The sequence below is a fragment of the Dermacentor andersoni genome, chromosome 1 (assembly GCF_023375885.2).
Source record: "Dermacentor andersoni chromosome 1, qqDerAnde1_hic_scaffold, whole genome shotgun sequence".
NCBI lineage: Eukaryota > Metazoa > Arthropoda > Arachnida > Ixodida > Ixodidae > Dermacentor > Dermacentor andersoni.
The window spans coordinates 312,671,491-312,684,466 of NC_092814.1; the positions used below are offsets into that span (position 1 = coordinate 312,671,491).

The following is a 12,976-nucleotide window of genomic DNA, read 5'->3' on the forward strand; positions in this document are numbered from 1 at the left end:
CATTTTTCATTCCCGCATTCTCCTTTTACATCTACAGTGAGACAACCGTTGTATAGCTATAGTCTTGCTTCTTTCTGTTTTTGCATTTATCGTTTAATCCTTCTCGATGTAGTCGGCAAAATCTTGCATGTCTATGTGCCTTGGACCTTTCCTTCCTTGTATTTATTCTTTTTTTTTGTCTCTCATTTGTCTTTTAAATTCAGCCTTCGATTTCCCTATCCACCCTTACGCATTTCTTCACCACGGAGCCTTCTTACAACTTTTTTCCTGCAGTCTCGTGCAAAAAGAATTTGTGCTGCTCCCGCGCAGTTTCCGAAACATCAAGCTGCTAAACGTTGATACTTGCAGTTTCTTTGTTTTTCAGTGCTCTTCCATGTTCCTGCTACTTTCTTGTACTTTTACTTTTCAAACTGCTGAATCGGTTGGATTGGGGCTCCTTACTTGCACAGCTTCGCGAAATAACACATTACACCCGGAGCAACTGAACCCAACTCTCTCTTTCTCTCTCTCTCTCTCTCTATCTCTGTGTGTATGTGTGTGTGTGTGCGCGTGCGTGTGCGCGCGTGTGTGTGCGTGTGTGTGCATGTGTGTGTACGTGTGTGTGGTTTGGACTGCGAATTGAAGCTCGCCAAAAGAGGAAAGAAAGAAAGAAAAAATCATCCGCTCTAGCATGGGTCGACGCTCCGAGGCTACGAAATATATCGACGAGGGGGACCGATTGCTTTACTTCAGCTGGGACATCAGGAACAATCGAAGCAAGTTCAATCCCATCATGGTACAACAAACACGTGCGTCAAGTGCAAACTGGCACTTTCCCTAATTTTGCTCTACCTTTTATTTTTATTTTCCCTTTATCACCGCCGGCAACAACGCCATGTGGCACGACGCGAAATGTCTTTCTCCTCGTGTCTCATTCAAGCTACGTTTACGCCTCAAGGTCCAAACTGACAAGCATTTTCGTTTACCTGTACTGCTTGTAATTGGCCAGCCACCCTAGCAAAGAACATGTCCACTACTGCGATTGGTTAGAGGAAATTTAGCCGCCCCTGGGGCTGCTTTCACGAACATTTAATAACGAAAATATTAACGAATTGAAGAAGGCGTTCTTAAATGTTCCATATACAACGCCTGTAGTCCGCACAAGAACGCGTTCTTAAATTCGTTATTGTTTTCGTTATTAAATGTTCGTGCGAGCCGCCCCTGCTTTTATGAACAGCTCCCGTGTGGCGATCTGCTTTTTGAAAACGCGCGCGTAACCTCTGGCGCTGAAGAGGCACCCGTCGGTAGTCGCGCACGGTCACGCACTCATGCTTTTACGGCGCTCGTGCAGTCGCACAGGAGCAAAAATGGCGTTCTTTAAATGATAAAGCGGCAAGCCTGCATTGCTTCGCAATCTAAGGCTCTTTAATTGGTGCCTGGGGCTGTGATTTTCTATTTGCTTAACGTTGCACTCAACTCTCGGATTGGAGAAAAGCGCAATGTTACGTATTCCTAAATAGGCGTGTCTTCTTGCTGACCATCGTCATCACTATCGCGCCGATTTTCGTTCCTCTTTCGTGCGCGGATTATTGCATGCTTTAGAGGACATACATTCGCGTAGGGCTCGCAGCCTTTACAAAAATGAAAAACAGAAAAAGAAATAAACCATTTCAATGCAGCGTGTGCTCGAACTCTGCGCTGGTAGACACAAAGGTGGCCTCCGTAGAACAGCAAATACTTGGAGTACGAGGTGAAATGTTTCGGCAGCTCGAATCTCGGTGCTGTCGCGCCTCACTTAAAGCGCACCGAGCAGGAACATCATCTTCAGTGCTCGCCTTGCAATGACGCAGACTACACTCGTTCTGCGCTCCGCTAAAAGCTCGAAGATCGGGACGGACGTGCTGAATGGGCCATATTGTTTTCAGAGGAGCTTTAGTGCCTCTCTGCTCTACTCGTGCAGAGAAGAGAGTCTCGAGAAGCGGCACAGCACCCCGTTTTCCCTAAAACGCGCACGAAGCAGCGCGTGCTCTTTCTGGGTCACCTTCTGGGACTAGCGCAAAAGAACAAAAAGGCAAAAGAAAAACAAGGCGCAAAGGAATAGCGATGAATTTCGTCGCAGCCTTTCATCGAAGCATGATGAATGCTGGAGACGACACTTGGCCTCGGTCGATGCGTAGGCATGCCACGCCACCGCAGGCACGCCTCGCTCTCGCGTGCCGCTGTGGAGCTCCCACTCTGCGTGATGAGCCACTGGTAGCGCGGATGGCCTGAAAACATGGCCTTTGTATGCATGCGGCTCGATCCATGCAAACAGCCTTTGTGGAAGGCGCAGTATTCGACTTCGCGAGATGCTAGCAGCGCGGGCGCCCGGGCGGGGGGGTGGTCTGAAAGGAGCGGTGGTAGTACCCAGAGCTTTTAACGGGGATGGCATATATAACTGTAAAGGTCTCGGGCGTTGCGCAGTCACGACACGTAAAGAGGGAAATGGCTCGTGCAGGCACAAGTTCCCTTCGGCAAAGGTGCATGGGGGGGGGGGGGGAGGAGGGGCGGAGGCTCCACATATCGACGCATATACGCTCGCTCGAACGTGAATCAGGGGGATGGCCGTGGAGTACGCTGATTGGCGATGGTATATAGGTGCACAGGAACCAACGAAAGCACATTTCACCGAATCGCAGCTCAGGTACCGATGCATCGTTACAATCCAATTGAATGCACAATACAGACAATCAAGGAGGAGCGTGTACGACTACCGCTTTGCCTCTGTCAGTTGTAAGCCGTCGGAATACATCGCAGTGTTGCCACTCGAAACCATGCTTTTAAAGTGGTAGAGAGGATGTCTACCGCCGCTGACGTCAGCTTTCTTTCCGTCATTGTCATTGCGCATTTCTTTCTGTCATTGCGCACCCAGTGTCAGGGTGCGCGGGCTATGGTCTCAGGGCACTCAGGCACCGAGGCACCAAGTGTGCCCACTGGTGACGGCCTTAATTGCCCAGTAAGCTACGCCGGCAGACTGTTTCCTATGTCTTCTGAAGAGGATGCTGACGCGCTTTTCCACAACGTTGCAGTTTCGCTTTCTTTTGTGTGTTTGCTTATTTGTTTCTTTGTTTCTCTGGTATTAATGAACGCGGCCACCGACTTGAGGACGGTTCCTACTAATGACTCTTTGGCTTTTTGGACCCAGAAGCTACGAAAGAATACAAAGAATCAAGCGCAAGGAATGAGGAGAAAGAATGACTTAGGGCCCGGCCCTTGGCCTGTTCGAATTATGTTTCTCTTGCTAGATGGTATATACTTAAAAATGTATGGCGGAAGTTCCGCAAGCGTCTCCACTCCTCTCTTATATATATATATATATATATATATATATATATATATATATATATATATATATATATATATATATATATATATATATTTCTTCACTTTGTGCGACGCAAGCAGTTCACCAAAAGAAAGCGGAGACAGTGAGTGCAATCGCCCGCAACTCCGAGCGCCAGGCTGTAGGAGCGAGCCACAGCATTCTGCCTGATACAACATACTTCCTGTGGTACCCGTTCCTCCGCGCCGCCAGTTCAGCTGGCGCACCTTGTCCTCGCGTTGTGATGTTTGTAGCAATAAATGAGATTATTCCCCCGCCTGTTTCCTACTTCTGCTTCGCATCGGCGCCCCCAGCGGCCAAACTTTCAAGTCTCTCTACCGCCGACTTCTCGACTTATAGGCGCAACTTGCAACGAGGCTTCTTTCTTTTTTAATATTACCTTCGTCATTTTCGCAGGACGCTGATGCTTGTTTGTTTAATATTTCAATGTCGCTCTGTGCTGGCTGGTGTGGCCCACCGGCGACGGAAGGAAGGAAGCGCACTTCCTTGCGGAGACTTTTTGAGTGAGGCAGATAGCGCCGCAGAGGGATTGAAGCAGCGGGTTTTGGGGACTGGAAAGAGGCTGCACTCCTTCGTGGCGTGTGCTTTGGACTCGAGCAGAAAGAGGGGGTTGAGCGCCCTCTCCGCCTATCTTCTTTTTTTGCACTTGAACTAGCGCTTTAGTTCTGTGCAGTTCTGTTCGAAAACGTAGCGTATTTCGCCGCCTATAGTCTAACCGGTGTAATCTCACTCCTTTACTTGCTCGCTTACCCCCTCGCACACACACATGCACGCATGCATGCGGTGATGCTGATGATAATGATGATACGAGAAATGGTTTCACAACGTCCTAGAACCATGACGAACATAAAGATTTAATGTTGAGCAGCGGTTTCTCACCCACGAATATTTCCGATTTGGATGCTGATCGTCGATCGATGCTTTAGAGTGCGTGACTGCTGCATCTGTTTCTCAGAGTAAGCCCATATGTTCAAAAATGTAAATCGACAACGGTGGTATGGAGAACCATTTGTTCGCACCCGAGTATAACTTCCGAAGGGCGTACTATTCCCAATCGAGGTGCCGTCAGGCACACAACCCTGCGTACATCGCTTCAGGATCGAGAAACGAGCTGCACGCAAACAGTCGCTACGTGAGCGCGTCCTGGGTAAATGAGTTGGGAAGAACCGGTGACGCGGTGGGGAAGTAGTGCTGGAGGGGGCGACCGGGAGGCCGGCTGTCAAGGAGCGGCCAGACATAGTGCGCCAGCTCGAGAATCGCGTCGGCGACGCGAGGTCTCCAGGGGACCGGACCGAGCGACGGTCGCATTCCCCTGCAGCTCTCCCCGCCCATGCACTGCTCTCTCAACTTGCGAAGCAAACAGGCGCTGCGCGTCGTTGCTCGCGGCTCACGCCGGCCGTCAGAGGATTCGGGCGCGCTGACAGACGAGAGCGGTCGGTGCCAGATGCGGCAAGTGCTGCACGCGGGCTGAGCGACTGCGAGACCCGTGCCCTCCGCACCAGGTCAACAAAGTACCATGCTGGCTGGCCACTTTTGACGCGCGCTGTCGATAGTAGCGCGCTTGTGTGTACTGTCGAAGCGGAATTCTCGTAAGGCTGGCTGGGTCGTGCGCATCGCGGCCGCAAATTTAATTTAGACCAGTATTTTCGATTCGCATTCGGACTCGGGCTTTCTTCTTTGAGCAATTTAATTTCGGCCCTGTAGGCGGATATGTACTGGTGGGGGCCCTTAGCAGGTGCTTGCACCATGGACTGGGCGTCTCTTTCTCTTTCTTCTTTTTTTGTGGGATGTGTCATGCTGGGACGCGGCACGACGTGTCTCTGTTAAAGGTCTGGAAAGCATGGAAGAAACGGGCGTGTTTTGGTATACTTATGCGTGACTTGTTACGCTGGTCATTGCTAAGTGCTATCTGTTGTCTGCTCGTTATTTTCAATTTCGCGCACAATCCATGCATGCAGGCACATTCAGTTCCAGGTGTGCTTGTACCACGTTTTCATGAGACGTATATCTATAGCAAAAAAAGGAAAAACAAAAGGTAGGAAGTAATGCTGACGAGCTAAATCGGTTCAACTTATTTGCTCAAGCTTGCTTTCTATCGTCCTCGCTTACATCTTTTTCCCTTTGTCTAAGGTCCTTGCGCTCTCATTCCAGTAGTACACAGCTGCAGAAAATGGTCTCCAAACCACGCTGTGAAGGTGGTTATACAGCGAAGCTGTGAACGACAACTGGAATGATTACCCATTTCGACGTAGATTGAGATTATTCACGTGGCGACATTCACATGTACTTAATTCTCAGCCTAAGACGTTTCGACGGCCTGGGACTTGGCTTGCGCCGCAGCTTCGCGCACCTACAAAGAGTGGACAAGAGAGAAGTTCGCCGCGCCTACGATGCACGCAGCTCTTCAGGAATCCCTTCTATACGTGGCCTCCCCAAGCACTGTCACAAGACAAATCATCTGCTAGGTGGCTTCTTCTTTTACGTACGAAAGAGTAGTTATGCCACTCTCTGCTTCGTATGCTACAGTCAAGCTGCCGTCGCCGCGGCAGCTTGCGCAAGGGTAAGCGTTACCGGGAAGCGTATGCGGGGAGCCCTACGTGCTTCGCATTGCATGTAGGCGCAAGAGTGCCTTATCATCAGTTATGTGGTTCAGGCGCTTGTTTTGAGCTTCTTATTTATTGAAACGTATGCTGTTCTTTATCTAGTACGCATGATTCGAAAGAATGTATGCACTGTTCGCTTCACATTGCTGAGTGCTTGTAGCCTCTGCCTTGCGGGGTTATGAGCCATTGCATTTGTGGGTATGATGATGATAGTTTTCTGTCGACGTTACGCCACGAAGAAATCCCGGGATCCTAGCTATAGACAGCTCATTCACTGTAAAAAAAAAAGGTCGTAATAGAAACAAAGCGAGCGCACTAGGGAAACATTTCATGTTGGACAATGTGAACGTGCCAGCATGCTTGTTTTGGTTATTGTCGGTGGTGACATCTTGTGACGCTGTGAAGAACGCGCTCGAAAGTGTCTTGATTGTTGCCGTGTGGTTCTGTGCTGACTTCCGTCGCCTCTTCTCTTGTTTGCCGTAGTGCGACGACACAACAAGCGTGGTAAGAAGAAGAGCAAGGACAAGAAGGCCACGAGGGGAAGCGGGGCCGCCAAGGGTGAGTGTTTCACTGTGAACGAGTGGAGATGAACGTTGTGTATTAGTGTAGCATCAGCATATTAATTACAATAGAAGTCAGAATAATTTGTTTTCGGTGTCACCGTCGTCAAGCTATATTCAACATCCGTATACGTACCACGGACGTGCAATCCAATAAACATTCATTAAAGTACTGTGTGACAGCACTGTTAAGTATGCCGACGTGATAACTAAAGTGAGGAACCCATTTAGAAGTTCATTAAACGGCGTAAACGGCTCAAGCGATCATTATCGCTACCTCGTTAAGCCCATGTCCAAAAACAAAAAAGAAACAAATAAGCATACTTGATATTTATTTTTATCCAAACCAATTTAGATGAAGTTCTGTGTTGCTCACCTAAATATAAATAACGGCCAACTTCGGCCGAATCTGTACTACTGTTGCCATAAGATGAAAAAAAATTTGGAGTTTGAACTTCGGCCACCTCATTATGTGTGTGTGTGTGTTTTGGGTTACATTGCCGTTTTCATTGATTCAAAATGAACTTTCGAAAACAAATTGCGCATACGTGACCAAGAATGACAAGCGTTAAGCATATAGGATTTATAAAAAATGACAAATCTGCATAAGTTTCAACATAAGTCTAAATAGACACTATATAGGGTGTTCCATCTGGCGTTAATTAAGCCTTTAAAAGATAAAAGAAAGCTAAAAAAAAAAAACCAGGGCATGATACACTCTTAAGGCTTACGGTGTTTGGTAGTCAGACCTCTGATGACCAAACACCGTAAAATTTATAATTGTAACTCGCATATCTGTATTTTCGTTGAACAGCTTGGCTAGCGTTGGCTGAGACACACGGTAGATAAGTGTACATAAGCTGCTAAAGAAAAACTTATGAAGGCATTCCGCCGTTGATTTCGGTTTCTGGGAGCCAGGGCTTTAGCGTGGCATCGCAATCGTTGAATACCGCAAGTACAAAATATGCGTCTTATCTGGGGTCAATGCACTATAGGCTTCACCAGCCAAGCGAGAGACAATTGGCTCACCGGGTGCTCAGCTCTGCGATTTGGCGGTGATGCAGGCGGTGATCATTGCAATGTGCGCCTATTTCAGTCATGCCGCTTCCACACACAATATGGGTTTGACCGCTTGAGATATATATATATATATATATATATATATATATATATATATATATATATATATATATATATATATATATATATATATATATGTATTCCACGATGCGAGATATTATTTTATCAACTTAAGTTGGTGATTTGGTATGCAGAAAATTGCGTATCCACATTGTGCGCACACTTAGATAAGTCAATGATTGCGCGGACGCTAATTTAGGAAGATGCAAGATAGGAAGAAGCCTACGGGTTCGTTAGATGTTTTGAATGAACACTGAACCAGGTAGCCCTCGACAATGCAATAATGAGCAGAACAATATGCGTAAGTTAATTTAATCCCACAATTAACTTCGTTAATAATTTATTACGGTGACTCTTTCACCTGCCTGTCGGCAGCGAGCCCGTGGCTTGCAGTGATCGAAAAAAGGCTTCGTGAAGCTCCCTCTTTAAGTTCGGTTCCGAAGCGTAACTGATGATGATGATGATGATGATGATGATGATGATGATGATGATGATTTGGGATTCTTATGGCGCAGCAGCCGTGCAGACTATAATGCGCCAAGCACAGCTTAACTAACGCAAAATGTGCGACAAAACGTTTTTATAAATTTTCAAGAGAGGGCTCTGCCACGGACTGACAATCTATATTTTATTCCAACGCACAAGGTGAGAACAACCTATGCTGTTCGCGTGCTCTCGTCCTGGACCTTGTTTCTCCGCGGTCGCCACCATTTGATGGCTGTGAAACGTCACTTACATTTCTATCTGTATAGGACCGCCGTACATGATCGCGCGTTCGAGCTTCAGTGCTATATACGTCACGTGTGGTTTAAGTTATACGTCGGCTGTCTACTTAGAGGTGGAAAAAGAAATAACGAAGGTTACGCGGGTGATTTCCATGAAACTGAAAGAGAGAAACCATCTCTGTAAGCTCGGTGCTTTGTTGGTCCTCATCTGGGACGACAAAAACATCGCGTACTCGATCGCATGTCCTCGAAAGCAGCTCAGGCTTCAACGTTACCCCTCTGATTACGTCTCTCTGAAAGTGCTCGAATTTCGTCCGAGTGATGGCGAACCGTGACGTTTAAGACAACATGCGCTTTATAAGTTCAGAGGACGTGGTACTGCCTGCAGCTCATAGAAGCCAGCAGACGCAAGGGGGATTTTCCTGAGCTGTGCTTTGAAGCCGAGTTAGCGCAGCTAGTGCCGATTACTCGTTGGAGAAAGGCGATGACAGTTTTAGCGCACATACAAGGCTGTTTTTTTTTTCCGCCACAATGTCACTCTTTGTGTCGACGCAAGTGCCGGCCCATTGACAAGAACCACAACCGCCAAAATCTCTCTCTCTAATTTTTGGGTCCCTCGTCCACACATGGACCTCTCATTACCTATTTTCCTAGCCCGCAAGAATTCCACCGCACGCAGTGCACGTGCTCTTATCCTTCCCGTGTGCCCGCTCTCTCCTTCCTTGAGGAGCATATGGCCTGTGGTGGCCCTCATCCCTGCTGTCGTCTGTACGTTGAAGGGCTTCACCAAGGATGACGTTACCTGTCCCAACTGTACGACACTGGCACAAGCCGCTAATACGTATCGCATATTATGGACTTCACCAGGCACACGACACATTCGGGAGCGATTTCTCAGATGGTCTGTGCTCCGCCATGACCGGCTTGCTGACTTCAGCAAGGAAGGTCAAGCTAACTGTCATTAAGGAGCATTACTGGACTTCATGCACGATGCGAAGTTACATTCGTACTTAGTTTATTTACTGTGCCGTAAGGCTGCTATTCTCGAAAGAAAAAAGAAAAGGAAAAGAGCATTCGTGACATTCAAAGGGGACTCTCGCTTCCTCCGTAAGTTTTCTAGCGACGTCGATTTGTTCGGCGAGTGTTGACACGTCACCAACTTCTCAATCTAGCCGGACTGCTCAGTGGGTTTAGTTTGTATAAGTGGTATGGTAGAGGCATTCTGTTATTTCGCTGTGCCTGAAAATGCTTATTTATCTTGGTAGCGTTATAGTGATACGCAACGTATTCACCCTACTTTGATCATTGTGATATGTTTAGCCTAGACACTTCAGAATCAGACGTTCGGCCGGTGCAATTACCGTGATCATGTCAGTTGGCGGCTAGATTACTTCTAGCTTACACCATCATCTTACTCGCTTCACTGTAAGCTGCATGTCACGTATCGTTCTATGGGTCTCTCCAAAAAAATTAAAAGCGAAACCTGGTTACATTTATTACATATATCTATAGATACAAAAAAAAAAGGAAATGTTGAAGTTGAGTTGCGCTACAGAATGGCTCGTAGATACGTTCTTCTGGTGCAAAATTACTGGAGGAGCTCATAAGTGCGGGCTGAGAAGGAATGAAACGCAAGAAACTTGAAGGTGACAACGTCCCATAAACTATTCGCTGATGAAAACGTACGGATTACTCAATACTAGACGAATGACAACAACTAACTTTATGAGAAGAAAGTTAGCCGCGATGCTTTGGACAAAATTTCTAACCTTTGTAGCTGTGGTTTCCTATATTTCTGAACTTTGCTGCGCGGTCATGGGCATTCCGAGCTTCGCAAGGTTTTTCTGTGTCCTAAAAGCTGGCTATACGAGCTTACGAAACACTACGACGATGGATAAATGGATGTTATGAGCATCCCCTTTGGAACGGGGCGGTGGGTTGCGCCACCAAGCTCTTGATATTATACTGCCTAATGTCCTACCTAGGTTAATCATAAAAAAAAAAAAAAACTATGAACTCGCACAGCGAAATTTTCCAATCCCCTATTGCGAACTGTGCTTTTGTACGTCTCCGTTTTTTGTCGTTTCCCTACTTCTCTTCCACCAATCCTGCAGTCGCCTCTTACTAATCCCTATTGCGGACATATTTACTTTTCCACTGCTCTCGCTGAACCCAAGGACTTCGCGGAGGCCAGTGGTGCCTAAATCGACCGCTGGGTAGACGTCTTCACATTCTAATAAAACATAGTTTCCCTGTAGCTTTACGATCTGAATACAGATGAGCGCTCTCATGTGACGCGTTCTGCAGCGCTGCCGACCTGCAGCCTTTTATTAGTTTGTAAAACAAAATAATCAGACTCGGAGAATTTTGACTCCTAGTGTCAATAGATGGCGCATAGAAGAAGAGTCAGTTGAGGACCGTTGCTCCGGCGGCGCGGTGACGCGCGCCTTCGCCAGGACATCCTGAGCGGCTTGATTGAAGAGTATGCATTTTCTCGTCTGACTACGTGAGAATGCTGTTAAATTGATGGGTGGGCTCGGTATCAGTGTAGAACCATGCACCATGCAGAGCCCCTAAACGGCAACTGCAACACCAGCCCTTAGCCAATCGAGACCGCAGTTCGCAGGTCAAACTGCCGACTGCGAGGCCTGCTGCATAAGTTAGAACAAGTGCCTACTGTGACAACGTCAAGAACTCGCGCCGTCAATATTTGGCCAGAAGGCCGTCAGAACCACCGCGGTGGCTTAGCGGCTACGGTGTCGAGCTGCTAAGCAGAGGGCCACGGGATCCCGGCCGGGGCAGCCTCATTTCGATGAGGGCGAAATGCAAAAAAGAAAAGAAAAAAAAAAGAACACCCATGTTTTGTGCATTGGGTGCGCGTTAAAGATCTCCTGGTGGTAAAAAATTAATCCGGAGTCCTCCACTACGGCGTGCCTCGTAATCAAAGCGTGTCTTTTTGCACGTCAAGCCCCAGAATTCATTCATTCAAGACCGGCGCGCGCTTATGAAAGCTTAGGATTAGCGGATTTTGCGGCAGGAAATGCGGGAGCCAAAATTGTGGCCTCTAAAAAATGCCCAGATTGCGACGCGAAAATTCTCAAAGGGGCGCCGATAAGCTTCGGTTAGGAATCACTGCTTAAGGCGATCATCATCATCGCGACCGTCGACGTCACCGCCGTCGGAAGCGACGCCGAGCATTGCGCGCACACATGGCGCACGTGCGCGGGTGACCCCGGAGCCTCCCTCGTCGTGCCCGGGTCTCGAGGGTGGCCGCCGCCTCGAAAAAAGAACTCGAGCAGCAGCAGCGGGGGCCGAGACGATTCCTGTGCCGCTGGCCCGCGCGGAGCCGGCGGCAGCAGCGGCGGCGGCTCTGTAATTGAAGACGCCGCCCTCGCGGAACGGGCCCAGCCCTTCTCTTCTTGTGCGCGTCTTCGCGAGGCCTGCCGTTCCATATACCGGCGGTCTGTCGGAGACGTAGGGAGGGGGGGTTCGCAGGGGCAGCAACAGACGCGCCAGCCGTTCGCTGCCAGAGGTGGGGCGCGCCGGCTATGCACGTGTATAAACGCGCCGTGTATGTACTGCGCCTATGTTCCTTTCTTTGCTTTCTTTCGTCGTGCTCAGCAGCTACAGGCAGTCAAGCTTCTTACAGACGAACTATCTCGTCCGTCCGCCGTCGGCAGAGTAGAAGTAAGTGGCTCTGACACTCGGTTATAGTGTGCTACCAAAATAACGAGAGAAAAGAAAGAAAGAAAAACGGAAAATGAGAGACAACGCACTGCGCGTAGGAGCGAGAAGTAGTGAGAAGGGTCTCTCACCACCAGTGGAAAACGTTTTTTCCCAATCCCAACCCGGATCTCACTGCTTGCCCTCCTCACTTGCCGCGGCGTGCCTCGTCCGCGGGTTTCGCCTCTGTGCCCAGCGCCAGATTAGATGCTCCGGCGGCTACTTACTTTCGGCGCGCGTTCATGGCCTGCCCTCCTTGCGCGATGTTCGCACGTAACCTTATCGCCTGGTCGTTGTTCCGAGGACGGTGCGGCGTCATCAAGCCGCCTCGCCCCGCTCTTGGAATAGCATTCTCTTCATTTCACTCTTCATTTCCATAATGTCCGGTTCGCTCTCCATGGGATCATCGTCTGGCGCTCATCTCTGGTATCATTGTGCCTTCGCGCCTCTGGGGGCTCGCAATCTCTGCCTTCGCATCGCCGCCGTCCTATGCGCCTTCCGTCCGCACGTGTCCATCCTCGGTGGACTCATTTCTTTGCCGTACGCGCGACAATTACTCTCGGCACGGATGCTTCTTTCGCTCTCTCCGCTGTTTGCGACGTGGCCGTCACGCCTGTTTCCCATGGAAGGCGCTGTAAGGAAGCCTCTTAAGCTCCTAATGTTGAGCTGCCTGAAGAGACGAGGCGCTCAGTGGCATCCGGTTTCCATTCCCCTGAATGCTCCGCTACCGACACTGTTTGAAGCATTTGGGACTTGGGCTTTTTCATTGGTTACACACACACACGCACACACGCGCGCACACACAGACAGACAGATACACATACAGACAGACCCACGCGCACACGTACATACACGCGCACAGTC

The 12,976-nt window shown here is 48.8% G+C and overlaps 1 protein-coding gene across 1 annotated transcript in view; it reads left to right on the top strand.

Annotated features, from left to right (window-relative positions):
• LOC126548190 (bone morphogenetic protein 4-like) overlaps positions 1-12,976 on the top strand; it is a 337,221-nt gene that overhangs the window by 142,636 nt on the left and 181,609 nt on the right. The window contains exon 2 of the mRNA XM_050196325.2: positions 6,448-6,522. Within this exon, the coding sequence (XP_050052282.1) occupies positions 6,448-6,522 (75 nt within the window). The remainder of the gene's footprint in view (positions 1-6,447; positions 6,523-12,976) is intronic.